Raw genomic sequence first — 18,708 nt, forward strand, 5'->3', positions numbered from 1 at the left:
ACTGGCGACGAAGACATTGCAGAAGGAACAGCTCACTGTAAAGGAGATTTCTTCTGAGCATGGCTGAGATGTTCCATGGACACTTCCAAGATATCGTCGCCGTTAGCAAATGCCTTGGTCCAGTCAATGAAAAACAGGGAACTTCTTGACACGGATGTCTTCTATACAGCAGTATACATGAATCTTTGCTACCGCCTTCTTCTCGCCCCTGAGCAAAAGTACTGGGCCACGTTGCATTTGACAAAGACTTGGAGGCAAATCACACCTCTGCAATGCGAGCAAGATTCTACCCTTTCTTCTGAAACAACGGCGGCTCCAGATGATCCGGAAGACGTCCTGCAAGCGCTCCTCAAGGAAAAGAGGGGTTGAGAGAAGGGAACGCCATCCAGAACTCTACCTATTGGCGCAAGTAGCCCTGGGAGTGCCTGCGACTCAGGTGAGCGTGGAGATAGCCTTTTATGCACTGAAGTTCATTTTATCGTCTCAGAGGTGCTGTCGTTCCCCGGATATGGTTCACGACGTCCTGCTTTTTCGGTAAGCTGCCTGACATTGGACTGCGCTTTCACCCACGTCCCAAAGTACTCCAGCACTAGCTCGTTCCTTCCACACAGTAATGTGAGACTTGGCTTTTTATATATAACACGATTATAAAATATGCATAGTTTATCTTTTGCTGCCGTCAATTGTTTTTGTAGCATGTGAGTACCAACCGGTTCGAACCGGTTTGAACCTTTATTTTTTCACTCCGGAGTTGAACCGGAGCTGAACCGTTTTCCCTGAACCGGAACAAAAACCGTAACGAAAAACATTTCGGTTCGACACCCTACATAGAACGCACGCGTACTTTCGCCATAACGAGTGGGAGAAAGAGGTATTTGAAAAGGGTGCGAATGTCGAAGATCACGTGAGGGTGGGCTAAGATTTTGAAATCAGAATTCCAAAAGTGCCGCAATACCACTGAATAAACATAGAGGGTTTGGAAGTTAGGTAGTTGCAAATAATCGAAAAGTTTAGCGTTGTCAGGTATTTTAAGTTTATAAGAGACACTTTTCAAAATAGCTTTTAAGATGCAGTCCATTTTTGTTTTCCAATAGTTAGAAGAATGGCCGAAAACGGCGATGGAGTAGCGAAGGACGCTATATGCAAGCGAATGGGCAATCATTCTTTGAACAGATAGAGGAAAAAATATTTTGTATTATATAATAGGCAACTAATTCTTCTCAGTTTTTTACAGATATATGTAAAATGAACAAAACTATTTCAGTACCTTAAGTACCTTATGAATAATAAAGGTTCTAGTAAGGATCCTAGAGGAACACCATGTCGTATTTAACTTCATTAGATGAATGATCACTACTCAATACATATTGATAACGATCTGTAAGATATGTGTCACTAGTCTTTTCGTGACCCGTCGTACAACATAGATTTTAAGCTTTTTTATAGAATGTAATGTCACAGGGTACCAAACATTTTTCTTAAGTCCAAAAATAAACCAAGAGTAACCAATTTCTTCTCAATATTTCCAATAATTTTATCCTTTATCTCAATTAGTGCTTGCTCCGCAGACAACGGGTAGTTGTGGAATTTGACCCTTCTGTACTGGATGGCTCCTTTGGTGTTACTGGTGACAGGGTAGTTGTGGAATTTGACCCTTCTGTACTGGACGGCTCCTTTGGTGTTCCTGGTGACAGGGTAGTTGTGGAATTTGACCCTTCTGTACTGGATGGCTCCTTTGGTGTTAGTGGTGACAGGGTAGTTGTGGAATTTGACCCTTCTGTACTGGATGGCTCCTTTGGTGTTTCTGGTGACAGGGTAGTTGTGGAATTTGACCCTTCTGTACAGGATGGCTCCTTTGGTGTTTCTGGTGACAGGGTAGTTGTGGAATTTGACCCTTCTGTACTGGATGGCTCCTTTGGTGTTTCTGGTGACAGGGTAGTTGTGGAATTTGACCCTTCTGTACTGGATGGCTCCTTTGGTGTTTCTGGTGACAGGGTAGTTGTGGAATTTGACCCTTCTGTACTGGATGGCTCCTTTGGTGCTTCTGGTGACAGGGTAGTTGTGGAATTCGACCCTTCTGTACTGGATGGCTCCTTTGGTGTTACTGGTGACAGGGTAGTTGTGGAAGTTGGCCCTTCTGTACTGGATGGCTCCTCTGGTGTTTCTGGTGACAGGGTAGTTGTGGAATTTGACCCTTCTGTACTGGATGGCTCCTCTGGTGTTTCTGGTGACAGGGTAGTTGTGGAATTTGACCCTTCTGTACTGGATGGCTCCTTTGGTGTTTCTGGTGACAGGGTAGTTGTGGAATTTGACCCTTCTGTACTGGATGGCTCCTTTGGTGTTTCTGGTGACAGGGTAGTTGTGGAATTTGACCCTTCTGTACTGGATGGCTCCTTTGGTGTTTCTGGTGACAGGGTAGTTGTGGAATTTGACCCTTCTGTACTGGATGGCTCCTTTGGTGTTTCTGGTGACAGGGTAGTTGTGGAATTTGACCCTTCTGTACTGGATGGCTCCTTTGGTGTTACTGGTGACAGGGTAGTTGTGGAATTTGACCCTTCTGTACTGGATGGCTCCTTTGGTGTTTCTGGTGACAGGGTAGTTGTGGAATTTGACCCTTCTGTACTGGATGGCTCCTCTGGTGTTTCTGGTGACCGGGTAGTTGTGGAATTTGACCCTTCTGTACTGGATGGCCCCTTTGGTGTTACTGGTGACAGGGTAGTTGTGGAAGTTGGCCCTTCTGTACTGGATGGCTCCTCTGGTGTTTCTGGTGACAGGGTAGTTGTGGAAGTTGGCCCTTCTGTACTGGATGGCTCCTCTGGTGTTTCTGGTGACAGGGTACTTGTGGAATTTGACCCTTCTGTACTGGATGGCTCCTCTGGTGTTTCTGGTGACAGGGTAGTTGTGGAATTTGACCCTTCTGTACTGGATGGCTCCTTTGGTGTTTCTGGTGACAGGGTAGTTGTGGAATTTGACCCTTCTGTACTGGATGGCTCCTTTGGTGTTTCTGGCGACAGGGTAGTTGTGGAATTTGACCCTTCTGTACTGGATGGCTCCTTTGGTGTTTCTGGTGACAGGGTAGTTGTGGAATTTGACCCTTCTGTACTGGATGGCTCCTTTGGTGTTTCTGGTGACAGGGCAGTTGTGGAATTTGACCCTTCTGTACTGGATGGCTCCTTTGGTGTTACTGGTGACAGGGTAGTTGTGGAATTTGACCCTTCTGTACTGGATGGCTCCTTTGGTGTTAGTGGTGACAGGGTAGTTGTGGAATTTGACCCTTCTGTACTGGATGGCTCCTTTGGTGTTTCTGGTGACAGGGTAGTTGTGGAATTTGACCCTTCTGTACTGGATGGCTCCTTTGGTGTTTCTGGTGACAGGGTAGTTGTGGAATTTGACCCTTCTGTACTGGATGGCTCCTTTGGTGTTACTGGTGACAGGGTAGTTGTGGAAGTTGGCCCTTCTGTACTGGATGGCACCTCTGGTGTTTCTGGTGACAGGGTAGTTGTGGAATTTGACCCTTCTGTACTGGATGGCTCCTTTGGTGTTTCTGGTGACAGGGTAGTTGTGGAATTTGACCCTTCTGTACTGGATGGCTCCTTTGGTGTTTCTGGTAACAGGGTAGCTGTGGAATTTGACCCTTCTGTACTGGATGGCTCCTTTGGTGTTTCTGGTGACAGGGTAGTTGTGGAATTTGACCCTTCTGTACTGGATGGCCCCTTTGGTGTTACTGGTGACAGGGTAGTTGTGGAAGTTGGCCCTTCTGTACTGGATGGCTCCTCTGGTGTTTCTGGTGACAGGGTAGTTGTGGAAGTTGGCCCTTCTGTACTGGATGGCTCCTCTGATGTTTCTGGTGACAGGGTAGTTGTGGAATTTGACCCTTCTGTACTGGATGGCTCCTTTGGTGTTACTGGTGACAGGGTAGTTGTGGAATTTGACCCTTCTGTACTGGATGGCTCCTTTGGTGTTTCTGGTGACAGGGTAGTTGTGGAATTTGACCCTTCTGTACTGGATGGCTCCTCTGGTGTTTCTGGTGACCGGGTAGTTGTGGAATTTGACCCTTCTGTACTGGATGGCCCCTTTGGTGTTACTGGTGACAGGGTAGTTGTGGAAGTTGGCCCTTCTGTACTGGATGGCTCCTCTGGTGTTTCTGGTGACAGGGTAGTTGTGGAAGTTGGCCCTTCTGTACTGGATGGCTCCTCTGGTGTTTCTGGTGACAGGGTAGTTGTGGAATTTGACCCTTCTGTACTGGATGGCTCCTCTGGTGTTTCTGGTGACAGGGTAGTTGTGGAATTTGACCCTTCTGTACTGGATGGCTCCTTTGGTGTTTCTGGTGACAGGGTAGTTGTGGAATTTGACCCTTCTGTACTGGATGGCTCCTTTGGTGTTTCTGGCGACAGGGTAGTTGTGGAATTTGACCCTTCTGTACTGGATGGCTCCTTTGGTGTTTCTGGTGACAGGGTAGTTGTGGAATTTGACCCTTCTGTACTGGATGGCTCCTTTGGTGTTTCTGGTGACAGGGTAGTTGTGGTATTTGACCCTTCTGTACTGGACGGCTCCTTTGGTGTTTCTGGTGACAGGGTAGTTGTGGAATTTGACCCTTCTGTACTGGATGGCTCCTTTGGTGTTAGTGGTGACAGGGTAGTTGTGGAATTTGACCCTTCTGTACTGGATGGCTCCTTTGGTGTTTCTGGTGACAGGGTAGTTGTGGAATTTGACCCTTCTGTACTGGATGGCTCCTTTGGTGTTTCTGGTGACAGGGTAGTTGTGGAATTTGACCCTTCTGTACTGGATGGCTCCTTTGGTGTTACTGGTGACAGGGTAGTTGTGGAAGTTGGCCCTTCTGTACTGGATGGCTCCTCTGGTGCTTCTGGTGACAGGGTAGTTGTGGAATTTGACCCTTCTGTACTGGATGGCTCCTTTGGTGTTTCTGGTGACAGGGTAGTTGTGGAATTTGACCCTTCTGTACTGGATGGCTCCTTTGGTGTTTCTGGTGACAGGGTAGCTGTGGAATTTGACCCTTCTGTACTGGATGGCTCCTTTGGTGTTTCTGGTGACAGGGTAGTTGTGGAATTTGACCCTTCTGTACTGGATGGCCCCTTTGGTGTTACTGGTGACAGGGTAGTTGTGGAAGTTGGCCCTTCTGTACTGGATGGCTCCTCTGGTGTTTCTGGTGACAGGGTAGTTGTGGAAGTTGGCCCTTCTGTACTGGATGGCTCCTCTGGTGTTTCTGGTGACAGGGTAGTTGTGGAATTTGACCCTTCTGTACTGGATGGCTCCTCTGGTGTTTCTGGTGACAGGGTAGTTGTGGAATTTGACCCTTCTGTACTGGATGGCTCCTTTGGTGTTTCTGGTGACAGGGTAGTTGTGGAATTTGACCCTTCTGTACTGGATGGCTCCTTTGGTGTTTCTGGCGACAGGGTAGTTGTGGAATTTGACCCTTCTGTACTGGATGGCTCCTTTGGTGTTTCTGGTGACAGGGTAGTTGTGGAATTCGACCCTTCTGTACTGGATGGCTCCTTTGGTGTTTCTGGTGACAGGGTAGTTGTGGAATTTGACCCTTCTGTACTGGATGGCTCCTTTGGTGTTACTGGTGACAGGGTAGTTGTGGAATTTGACCCTTCTGTACTGGACGGCTCCTTTGGTGTTTCTGGTGACAGGGTAGTTGTGGAATTTGACCCGTCTGTACTGGATGGCTCCTTTGGTGTTAGTGGTGACAGGGTAGTTGTGGAATTTGACCCTTCTGTGCTGGATGGCTCCTTTGGTGTTTCTGGTGACAGGGTAGTTGTGGAATTTGACCCTTCTGTACTGGATGGCTCCTTTGGTGTTTCTGGTGACAGGGTAGTTGTGGAATTTGACCCTTTTGTACTGGACGGCTCCTTTGGTGTTACTGGTGACAGGGTAGTTGTGGAAGTTGGCCCTTCTGTACTGGATGGCTCCTCTGGTGTTTCTGGTGACAGGGTAGTTGTGGAATTTGACCCTTCTGTACTGGATGGCTCCTTTGGTGTTTCTGGTGACAGGGTAGTTGTGGAATTTGACCCTTCTGTACTGGATGGCTCCTTTGGTGTTTCTGGTGACAGGGTAATTGTGGAATTTGACCCTTCTGTACTGGATGGCTCCTTTGGTGTTACTGGTGACAGGGTAGTTGTGGAATTTGACCCTTCTGTACTGGATGGCTCCTTTGGTGTTTCTGGTGACAGGGTAGTTGTGGAATTTGACCCTTCTGTACTGGATGGCTCCTTTGGTGTTTCTGGTGACAGGGTAGTTGTGGAATTTGACCCTTCTGTACTGGATGGCTCCTTTGGTGTTACTGGTGACAGGGTAGTTGTGGAAGTTGGCCCTTCTGTACTGGATGGCTCCTCTGGTGTTTCTGGTGACAGGGTAGTTGTGGAATTTGACCCTTCTGTACTGGATGGCTCCTTTGGTGTTTCTGGTGACAGGGTAGTTGTGGAATTTGACCCTTCTGTACTGGATGGCTCCTTTCGTGTTTCTGGTGACAGGGTAGTTGTGGAATTTGACCCTTCCGTACTGGATGGCTCCTTTGGTGTTTCTGGTGACAGGGTAGTTGTGGAATTTGACCCTTCTGTACTGGATGGCTCCTTTGGTGTTTCTGGTGACAGGGTAGTTGTGGAATTTGACCCTTCTGTACTGGATGGCTCCTTTGGTGTTACTGGTGACAGGGTAGTTGTGGAAGTTGGCCCTTCTGTACTGGATGGCTCCTCTGGTGTTTCTGGTGACAGGGTAGTTGTGGAATTTGACCCTTCTGTACTGGATGGCTCCTCTGGTGTTTCTGGTGACAGGGTAGTTGTGGAATTTGACCCTTCTGTACTGGATGGCTCCTTTGGTGTTTCTGGTGACAGGGTAGTTGTGGAATTTGACCCTTCTGTACTGGATGGCTCCTTTGGTGTTTCTGGTGACAGGGTAGTTGTGGAATTTGACCCTTCTGTACTGGATGGCTCCTTTGGTGTTACTGGTGACAGGGTAGTTGTGGAATTTGACCCTTCTGTACTGGATGGCTCCTTTGGTGTTTCTGGTGACAGGGTAGTTGTGGAATTTGACCCTTCTGTACTGGATGGCTCCTTTGGTGTTTCTGGTGACCGGGTAGTTGTGGAATTTGACCCTTCTGTACTGGATGGCCCCTTTGGTGTTACTGGTGACAGGGTAGTTGTGGAAGTTGGCCCTTCTGTACTGGATGGCTCCTCTGGTGTTTCTGGTGACAGGGTAGTTGTGGAATTTGACCCTTCTGTACTGGATGGCTCCTCTGGTGTTTCTGGTGACAGGGTAGTTGTGGAATTTGACCCTTCTGTACTGGATGGCTCCTTTGGTGTTTCTGGTGACAGGGTAGTTGTGGAATTTGACCCTTCTGTACTGGATGGCTCCTTTGGTGTTTCTGGTGACAGGGTAGTTGTGGAATTTGACCCTTCTGTACTGGATGGCTCCTTTGGTGTTTCTGGTGACAGGGTAGTTGTGGAATTTGACCCTTCTGTACTGGATGGCTCCTTTGGTGTTTCTGGTGACAGGGAAGTTGTGGAATTTGACCCTTCTGTACTGGATGGCTCCTTTGGTGTTACTGGTGGCACTGGTGGCTGTGGTGGATTTGGTTTCGGTAGTTCTGGTTCGGCCGTCGTGGTCACCTCGGGTGGTGGTTGCGGAGGTCCCGGTGGGGACGGTGGTGGTGGAGGTCCAGGGGGCAGCGGCGTTCCCGGAGTTCCTGGCGCTTCGGGTGCTGAAATAGTTAAATATAAAAAAACACGCGATGAGCGTGTTGTGAAGAAGTGACCTTTTTGACATTGATGAAACAGCGGCGTAAAAGACACCTTACAATATTGTCGGATGTGAAAAGCGCAAACTGAAATTTTACTAGAACAAATGGGTGTGTTCAAGAAGGAAGAGTGTTAGTTGTGCTTACTATTAAGTTAGTTAGTAATTCAAAATAAACTATGATCAATAACAGCGCAGTTTCGTAGGGTGTGGGATATTATACGTTCACGGCTGTTGCTTTGTGAATCGTCCTTCGGTGTTCCTGTCGGTTAATCCCGCATTCTTAATGACTACGGAGGAGTAAGTAGGTGCTTAGGATTTGACACCTCCCGCGTTCCTCTCTAGGAACTCTGGAGCGCTTGCTTCCCGCAGAACACGTGGGCCGGCCAATCGCTGCGATCTGTGATTGAAGCTCGCGGCGAATCACAAGATCGGAAATATGTTTAGAGCTACGAGACCAGTTTGCGCAGTGACGCTGAGTGTGTCGTTTCACCATGCTCAAGTTCACAGCGTGAACTGTTTCTTTCTAGCGGTCTAGATATATTTTCAACCTCATGATTCGCGGCGCCTTTTCAATAGATTACAGGCTCTCCTAAGCGTTTCGCAGGAATTTAGATGCCTCAGATTTCTTCGAGTGTACAACGCATAATTTTAAAATTTGGAAACGGTCTTTTTGATCACGAAATATTTTGTTTTTTTATCCAAAAGTCTGTTCATGCAAGTCATGGAAACATTGCAATTTTTTATTTAAATCAATATCTTTGTCTCGTGTTCGTGCTATCTCTAATCACGCTATTTCATGCTTGATAATATGGAAGTGCAGAGAATAATCTGTCTCTGGGCGAAATACCTTATCTAATCAGTTGAAGTTAAAGATACTGATGCCCAATTCGTACGTAGTCATGGAGATAAGAACAAAAATCCTTCGTGCCTATGCTTTACGTTCACAGTTAACATGACCCTACTTTTTATCTTCTGTTCTTGATTTTATATCATGAACCGCGTTCGTAGCGAAACGATTTAAAGCAGGAGAGACGACATGGTATAAAGTATTCTTTAGACGTATTTTTGAAAGTTAACATTTATAGATATATAAGAATATTCCTGGTTACTTTCCTTACTAATGCGCTTGATTAGTACCACAAGTATGATGTTCTCAGTAGAAGATCGCTTACGCAAGCGCTTCTTCACTCAGGTGCATTCTATCGTGTAACGAGCATAGGCCAGATTTGAAAGTAATTTCAGATTCGGTACTGAGAGTTGGGATGCTTCCTTACAAATAAAGATATTCTATTCTATTCTATCTTGTTCGATTTTACAGCCTAACCTTCACCACGTTACGTCTTGTTCGAAGTTCAGCTTTGGGCTTGTCGGTACCGTTCCAGAGGTTCCTTATAGCTGTCGCGCCAATTTGTCTCAACGAAGTCGCATGCCACGTTTTCGCGAAAGCGTGCGTAGTTGCGGAATCAGTACTAAACGAGTAAAAGAAAAAAAAAAGAAACCGAATTAGAGTGTTTTTGCGATAAACTTAACTTTAATAAACGTACAATGAAAATGTTACCTCCCATTGAGAGCAAATTTGAGCGGTTTCTGGGATGCATTTTGTACATATGAACATGTGTACGAAACATTTTTTTATATTACTATTTTGGAATGCTTCGCTTGGAAACATTTCTTCCGCGTTGTATAAATATTGGTAAAAAAGGATTTTGATTTTCTTAATTGGGAGAACTTCGTGTTCTTACGTTGAACTGAATGATAGCGAAAGTTTTACTCCTTCCTCGCCTCCCTTCTTTTATCGATGTCCCGGTTTATACCGTCAGGATTGTGGTCTTGCTATGCTGAGCCTCCTGTGGTCTTAACATCTGCGCGTCTTTTATGTGACCTCCCATATCTGTTTTGGTCGCATAGTTTGTGCCGAAGACTACTGAGAATGACGAATTGTATCTTTGAGTGCGTCTCCGAATTTTCGGAAAATTTTTTTGACAAATCAATTGATTCATATACTTTTTTCTTAAAGGATGGAGTAACAACATACTCTCTAACATACAAAATATTTCAATTTATATAAAAAAAATATGCACACAATATAGAGACCCTGTATCGATATTTGAGCCTGTGCCTCTGTAACGTTTTCTAACTTAATGGGTGTTCAAGCTACTCCGGGAACAAGGGGAGAATGTGCAAAACATTAGTGCATCATATTTTAATCGAGAAAAAGCCAAAAACACGTCGATCTACGGGGGCGCTAAGCGGCGTTGAAACCGTGCAGCAAATGACAAAAAAAAAGTTGCGGTATGTCGGAGTTTTTCAGATGCATGTCTAAAATGCAAATAAAATGATAATTATGCGAATCATTCCTACTCTATATAAAAGTAGCTATTTTTAACGTATGTGGGTTAAAAAAAACACAACTTTTCAAAAGTATACAAAAAACAAACAAATCAAATTTGACATTAGTGTTTGGACAGCGAAAGGTCGCTCTAACTTTGAGCTATGGCGATACTGTTGGACGCTGTGGATGCAAAATTAATCAGTGAAGTACCACTGCTTGTTTGGGGTCTTTAACGTGCCTCACACAGTAGTGATAGACGACCGCACGCGGGTACGATGCTCATTCAGATCGAAAGCAACTATCGACGGAACTCAAGAGTGAAATCAGTGTGCTTTGCTTTGCAGACTTGCACATTCAAATACAAAAATAACATTCAGCTTCGCACTTCCTTTGAAACTTCATGGCAGGACCCTATTTAATCTAAAATGCGCATTCAGTCATACAACAAGCGTAACTATTTTGTTGGCCTATTTTATATGCATGCCTGTATATATTTACGAATGTTTCTTGTACTTTGTAGAACAAGAAGGGTAAACTCACTAGGTTTAGGTGGGACGTCAGGAGGCATCTCCTGTTCGAAAGATCCGTTGCACTGGCTGTGTGAAAAACGAAATATTTATATTATACACAATTTCAACGATCAGCGAAATAGACAACGCGCACCATAAGTCACACTGCAGCGCAGTACCAGGCGCCTTTAAACGCCCTAGCTATGCATACGTACAAAACTCGAAAACAGAAAAAAAAAAAAGAAACACACCGTGAAATTCGTACAAAGTTATAACTTTACGTTTCTTTACGGCCTGGCAATTATACGCTTAACTATCAGAAGCCTAACTAGCAGCAACCAAATAAAACACTGGCTGTAGATTTTTGCCGTCCTCGGAAGCATTGCTAAGGGACTGCAGGGAGTAGTTTCGTGCCTCTAATATTTTTGTGGCATCCACTTTCCGGCCGGCAAATCAATGAATGACGATGCTAGTGTTGTACCATTGATTTTGTCAATGGTGACTGTTTCAAAATGATAACGCTACAGGCACACCTGTCCCATCAGAAAAGAGCCAAAGTACAGCATGCAACCACAGGAAGCAATAATTAAAGAGAAAAACCTCCCTCTAAGACGTTGTCTGGCAGCGGCCCCGTGGTACCCTCCGTAATCGGCTAGCGAATCCCTTCGTACTGTTAATAATACTTCATGAATTAGTACATTTCAGGTGACGCATATTACTTATGATTCCACTAAAAATGAAAGACCTTTACAGCTCCCCTTAATGCCGAATCAGAACGCAGCTCTTGAGAAAAAGATGGGAGCGTACGTAAAGGAGGGTTAGGATATGCCCCTCCTCCTCCTTCGTTCCCTCCCCTCCTCCTCTATCTCCCCCTTCTCTTGCCTCATACCTTCTCCACTTTCCTCCTTCCTCCTCCTCTCATTCTCCTGCCCTCCTCCTCCCCTCCTCATCTATCGTCACGTCACTCGTGACCCTTGTGACGTCACTTGTGACCCTAGCGTCCCTCGTGTCGTTACTCGTGGAGGCCTCATGAAGGCCGTAGCCTTCGTCGTGACCTGCACGAGTGACCTTCGTGACGTCAAACGTGACGTCCCATGTGACGTCATTATGGTAAACGTCCCATAATGCGCCGCGCCGTTACGCCGACTGTTCGTTTTAGAGCTGCGCTCTAAAACAAATTGTGAAATAGGTTTGTATTGACAGTTTTATAATAAAAGTTGACATACATCCCATTTAAACATATTATAAAAAAAAAAAACACCTGACAGAATTATACTTATGATATCGGAAGAACAATATTTTGGTGCGAATATTTCTGAAGTAAAATTGTTTATTTTTTTTTAATTTATATTAAAGGCATTGCAATTATTACGTTGAGAGGTGCAATTGTGGAGGTGCAAATGTAGAGTCTTAATTTTGGTAAATGGGAGAGCCTCTTTTGCCCCCGAAATCGTGCTGTGTAATGACATCTGCCTCGCAAGTAAAATACAGCTATTTATAATGCGTTGTCATCAGTCGTTTGACTGATGACAAGTAAAATACAGCTATTTATAATACGTTGTCATCAGTCGTATGACCCAGCGTTTTACTTTCAATTTGTATCACGTTAAGTCAGAACGCAGCCTACGCTACAAGTGCATTCAGCTAATCATTTAGCAACTAAAGCACAACATCCCAGCAATCGCCATCTTTATTATGGCTAAACCATAATCAAGACTTAATCAACATGCTTGACTGCATTTTTATCTATTCTAGATTTGATTACGCTCTAACTAATCGTGAAGCTGAGTCTACCCCAAGAGAAAGTCACTTCATGCCTATACGGGTAGAAATTGAGGGAGAGAAGGAAACAAGATCGTGCGGGGACATCAGAACACCGAGCTCTGGTTGGAGTAACTAGTAGGTAGACAAAACGCTTGTTGCCTTTGTCACCACTGAATCTTCGAACGCGTTCGAATGCCGAATCTTGGTGCCCGACGTTTGGCGTTTGCGTTCGAACGCGTCTGAGCAGTGAGTAAAGACAAAGGCTTTGCCCACTAATAATTCCCTAATCTGCACACTAATCATTCCACCTTTGCCCACTAATAATTCCCTAATCTGCACACTAATCACTCCACTATTCTTCCCACTAATCATTCCAACCAGTGCTCGGTGTTCCGACGTCGCCTCACGCTCTCAACTTCTCCTCCCCCTCAATTTTTGCGTGTATATATCGATGAACTAAGGACCTTCAGCGCGCACACTAACTCTTCAAACCCACATTCGATTGCCCTTTAAGTAGGTTGCTCAAAGTATCACGCTGCGATTTACTAAAGACGTCCGGCTAAGTGACGGAAGTTTGCAGTGAAAATATGTGCCGAAGAATTCCTAATTTAAAGAATAAAAAAGAAAAACCCGTGCCGGGCAATCTACGGCAGCATTCGCAGACGACGTCATGACCGTGCTCCCCTAGTTGTATGTTCTGCCGACAGATGGTGCAGAGTGAGACACGAGAGTATGCGGCGCCCCGATCGATCATCTCCGTACCAAAAATGGGGAGCCACGAGAAATTTAAATGCGTGTTTTCCTATCAAGTTTATTTTTATGTTCATGAGTTAATTATCGCATTTTCAGTATCGTACATTAGAGGGACCCGCACCAGCATAATAAAAAACAGGGGGATAAAGACGGGAGAAGAACGCGGCAAATCCTAAGCGCTGACATCGGTGGTACTGAGCGAAAGAACGAAAAAGAGAACGAGAGAAAAGCTGAGAAAGAGAGCAGGCGGAAAGGTTAGGCGTGTTCGTTTTGCCGCGACGAGTTGAAGCATGGTTTAAGTTGCTCGAGTGCTTATCAACTTAATTGTTTTTTATACAATCCGTGATGCCGGCGTTTTATTGCTAGGTAAGTTAGAAAAGTGTTACAGGCAATGTTTTGCTGCGCGCCGCCAGCGATATGGGTCCATCGAGACCGCCCACTCATATGACTCATGTCCGCCCACTCTGCGGTTGCCGCTCCCTTATTCGGTCATGTGTACCGTGACGTCAGGGAAAGGATTCCGCTTGGCGGTATCGCATCCGGCTCCCTTCCCTGCCCCGTGTCCTGGTTTGCGATCATGCTGACCTACTGTTCAGTGCCGCAATGCGAATCCCGGAAAGAAGCCGGTGTCAGCGTTCACCACCCAAAGACGTCGAGGTTTAAGAAAGCATGGACAATCAAGCTAAGAATGGGAAAGGCACCGTCAAGGTCGGCAGTTGTGTGCCGCAATCCCTTCTAGAGCGGGACCTCGTTTACCCGGTGTACAAGGCGCTGGGTACGGCTGTTCCCGACGTGCTTCCTTACGTTTTCTAAGCGTGTTTGTTACTTTTACGTTTATAATTAGGTTGAAAGTATCAAAAGCCATCCACGGAGGCAATTCCGCCGATGAACCTCTCCGTGCGTCTAAACGACACGAGGCAACCGTGTGAGGGGTTGGCGAAGCGGCGGCGTAAGTGTTTCAGACGCTAAAATTCTGTTCCTTGCATGTTCATAAGCTAGGAGAACTCCGCTTTGCGGGAATTTCAGATGGCATTTCTATCAAAGGCCTTTGAGCGGTCGAAAAATTAGCTCACGACCCTAACACTGTGGGTGCCACTCTGCACGTGCTGGTTCGCACATCCTTTGAAGCCCAGGGTCTAAAGGCCCTTCAAATGGTCGTGCTTTTATCCAACACGCAGACATTATCTCAAATAGGCACGTCATTCCTGGCATCAACGACCATAAAGCAGTCGTGGCAGATGTTAACCTAGCAAATAAAAAAATGCTTGTCGGTCAAAATCACAGAAGGTGTTTTTATGCAACAAAGCAGACTACAACGGTATACGATGTGCGCTCTACTCGTACATATCAGCCTTGGAAACGTTGGCTGAAAAACTGAATATCGAGAAGCTGTGACGTGTTTTTATGAATAAAATAATCGAAATAATAGCTTTTTCCCTTCTACGCTTGCTCCCAAGCGTGCTCGTTACAAACCTTGTATACCTTGTCAGCTCCGTAGCCCGGTTAAAAATAAGCGAAAAGTGCTTCTAAAGTACCGTAGCACTCAACTTGCAGCCGATCTTGCCAAGCTATGCGAACTAAGTGTATACGTGAAAACTAGTATTCAAACAGCCAAACAACTATATTTTGAAACATTTGACAAGAGGGTGAAAATAACCCGAAGGAATTTTGGAGATATGTGCGAAATACTGGCAAAAGTGATATTTCTGTTCCGCCACTTAAACAGGATGAAAGTGTTGTGCAAAGTGGTACTGATAGGGCCCAGATTTTGAATTAACTTTTTATTCCGTGTTTAGCCCCTTTGCACATCGGGATGTTAATTTTGATGCAGCCTTTGTGACTAATGAGGTGCCGTCGATTACGCTCGAGGTAGAAGTAATAAGGAAGCTTTTAAGTGAACTGGATGTAGGCAAAACAACAGGCCCCGATAACATTTTTCTCTCTATTGTCATGCTATGGTATATTGCGTATGTATTTTTATGTCCTCCCTGAGAAATCTTTAAGTGCTGCATCATTACCGCTAAATTGGAAGCTTGGTCGGATGGTTCCAATACACATATGAGGTCCAAGGAATGTGGTCACAATTTACCGTCAGATTTCACTGACTAGTATCATTTGTAAGGTAATTGAGCACATTTTATACACTGGTACGATCCATCACGCAAATATTTCGGGAATACTGCATCCGTGCCAGCCTGGCTTTTGCCAAAGTTACTCGTGTGTGACACAGTTAACAGACTTTGTACATGAACCGGCCGATGCAGCTGATGGCCGTGATAGTGTTGAATGCATGTTGCTATTAACAATCCCACTATTTGTTAATAGCAAAACTTTGCGGTTACCAAATTGATACAAAGGTGGTATATTGGATACTCGAATATTTTGTTTCTCCGTAAACAATACGCTGTGCTAAAAAGTTGCCAGTCCGAACACGCTGTCGGGACACCGGGAGTTCCGCAAGCACCTGTTCTTGGGCCGCTGTTATTTATGTTGTATTAGAACGATATCGTCAATGTTGTGTCATCTTCAGTGCGCCTCTTTGAGGACGATTGTGTAGTTTATCGAAAAATACAAGAGAGTGATGACATCGTCGTTCTACAGGCAGATGCAAGTGCTATTACAGATCGGTCCAAAATGTGGGCAATGAGTATTAATCTTAAAAAAAAAAAAAACTGGTCAGATTACTTTCACTAAACGTCTTGTCCCATACCTCGGTGCTTATGTAAAATGACGAGCCCGTCATTATCGCCTACGAATAAAAATATCTTGAGGTATTCTTAACACCAATCTTAAGTTGAAATAAGCCCGTTGATTATATTGATTTTAAAGCCTCAAGAATGCCTGACTTCCTCTCTCGTAATCTTAAGTTTCTGCGACCTTCCCTGAAGGAAAAACTTTATTTCTCGCATGTTCTCTCGAATTTTAAAATATACTTGCACCATATCGAACCCTTGCACTTCTATTCAAAAATTAATCTATAAAATGTACAAAGAGCGCTGCCCGTTTTGTTTTAAACAACTATGAGAGGCGACGTAGTATGTCACGTGCGAAACAGACTGGGATGGAGGGAGTCATGCGCCAGGACGATGAGCCTTCTACTCAAATTGTTTAAAAATATATTTCATTATAGGACTGGAATTGACAGCGAAAACTACCTTCAACCTCCACATTATATACCACAACGAAAGGATCACACGTATAAGGTTAAGGTATTCCGCTGTAAAACGTTTTTCCAGCCTCGGTGGTTAACATTTTTCCTAACAATATGTTTTATTTCCCACTAACGTCGTAGTGTTTCGTAAACCGTATTTTAAGGAGCCTGAGCTTTGTTGTGGGACTGAAATATTCATGATATGTTATTATTATTTTGTTAGCTTTTGTATAACTACTTATATTTTTCATTGTCAACTTTCGCCCTACTGTATTGCCCCATGGCACTGTAGGTATCTGCATAAATGAATAAAAAAAGACCTGTCGGGCGGACCGACGAGCTAATTGAGCACGTTGATGACATCGTCTGCGAATGCCACCGTTGATTGCTCGAAATAGTTCTTTTTTTTTTTTTTTTTTTTTAGGAAAGAGATAAGTTTATTTTTCAACATTTTTACGTGAGGCTTCCACCACCTAGCCTTACCTCCGTAGTAAATACATAGCAGCGCAATACGTTGAGTTTCCGAATTTCGCGGAACATCGAAAGTGGGCTCGCGTTAGTTTACATTTGGTATTGCTGAGGGCTTCACTTCCCTATATCTTATATCTCTTTGATTCGTTTTTGTACTTATTTTTTCAATGTATAAAAAGTTTATAAAAAGCGCATAATTGGTGAGTAATGATATTGTTTGACGAAGGAATTCACGCTTCAAGAGCTTCAAGCCCTCCATTTCTGATTCGTTGTTTTGACCTGAATGCAGTTTATTTACGTAAGCATGCCAGGCTTTAGTTCTTAAATGCAAGAGATGCGAGACGGAGAGAACGGTTGGTGACTCCACGAGAGCGTTCGAACTATAATCTGTATGGTTTAACCTTGCCAATCTTAGACGCCAGGGGCGATGTTATTAACCTTCTCAGTGATGTTTCATAAAAAGCTAGTTTACCTATCTCATCGGTGTTACTTTTCAACCCTAGTTGCCGGTAAGTTAGTATAGAACTCAACAATTCTTTACCGGTGCTTACGCTTAATTACACAGTAGTGGGAAATCACCTTAACATTTTTCATTATGGAACATTGCTATTATATACATATTTGATTCCCCGCACAAGCGAGATAACTATGCCGGGACAATTACCGTATTCCCAGGACTAAAGTTCGTGGACTACACAAATTTAAAAGTTGAAATTTTGCCCGGTTCAGACCGTCTACGGGTGCGGACTCTAGAGTTTTTTTCTTCTTCTAGATCATTCACTGTGACAAGACGTGAACAATTTTATGGATGACAGAGTATATTAATGGTGATTTATATACGATAAAAGCTTCTCTTTTTGTGAGCCGATTAAGTAGACATTTGTCATAGTGTAATGTGTATGACAAGTTTTACGTTCGGATTAAGCACTAAGTTGGTAAGTGCGGACGCGCTGGGTGCGAATTATGAACTGGGTGCGGGTTATCTAAGCAAAAACTTTCATTTTTGACCTCAAGTTTGCCGCTGCGGACTACACACCAGATGGGGACTATAGTCCGGAAAATACGGTGATCGATTAACCATTACCATTAATTAAATAATGTTTTATCGGTAAATTTACCGATTACCGATTTACCGGCTAATGTTTAGCCGGTAAATCGGATGACGTTTATGTTAAACATTTCTGAAGTAAATTACAATGATTGCTTTACTACTTAATGCATTTTTACGCATTTAAGGAGACCACATTGTTGTATACCGGGTCAAAACACTTTATGATTCCTTATGATAGTAATCCAGAGGTATTTCCAGACTTATAATGATTCTAAAAATATTTTGTAATTGAAATGGTTGCCCAGTTTTTTAGGGAGTCAGTTCTTAAATGAGAATGCATATTCTACCATGGATGGCATATTAAGATATAGTAAAAATAAACATTTGTTGTTTTGACACAGTTTACTTATTGTGCTCGGTGGTCAATGGAACCGGTCAATCAATTAATTAAGTAAAAAAACAGCGATTAATTAGAATAAACATTCAAGGGATGATATGCCCTTCAAGAGAATGTTTGTTTTAGTAAATATGCAATGATTTCAGCATTATGTACGCACCTTAAGTAGTCCTCCATCGATTGTGTCAAATTGTCCGGTTTTTGGTGCACATAGGGTACTTTAACCGGGTTTACACTGAAAAATGAACAGCGGTTAAGCATAAACTGTTCGCAGAGGTCTTTAAGCCACAACCACGTATATCCTGTCAACTGCTGACAGGACGTAGTGGCGTTATCTGGCTTACTTTATTTTTATTTCACATTATTAGTTAATGGCGAAGAAAAGACGGAGTTTGTTCATACTAAAAGTTAGGCCCGAAGATCAATGCATTTTAGATGCAAGTGGTATTTCTTATAAAACAAAATAAGTATAATATACACGTATTTGAAAAACCGGAGAAGACGGACGAAAAAGGGGACAAG

At 44.0% G+C, this 18,708-nt stretch overlaps 1 protein-coding gene across 1 annotated transcript in view; it reads right to left on the minus strand.

Moving 5' to 3' along the window:
- Window positions 1–7,508: 7,508 nt before the first annotated feature.
- The window catches only part of LOC115328656 (protein piccolo-like), a gene marked incomplete at its 3' end in the record, with an annotated part of 30,408 nt that continues 19,208 nt past the window's right edge, over window positions 7,509–18,708 (minus strand). Inside the window, exons 7-9 of the mRNA XM_040210395.1 lie at window positions 18,347–18,421; window positions 10,631–10,686; window positions 7,509–7,720 (exon numbers count right to left, since the gene is read on the minus strand). Coding sequence (XP_040066329.1) covers window positions 7,509–7,720; window positions 10,631–10,686; window positions 18,347–18,421 — 343 coding nt within the window. The remainder of the gene's footprint in view (window positions 7,721–10,630; window positions 10,687–18,346; window positions 18,422–18,708) is intronic.

Source organism: Ixodes scapularis, unplaced genomic scaffold (genome assembly GCF_016920785.2).
Source record: "Ixodes scapularis isolate PalLabHiFi unplaced genomic scaffold, ASM1692078v2 PGA_scaffold11__112_contigs__length_91849675, whole genome shotgun sequence".
Lineage (NCBI taxonomy): Eukaryota > Metazoa > Arthropoda > Arachnida > Ixodida > Ixodidae > Ixodes > Ixodes scapularis.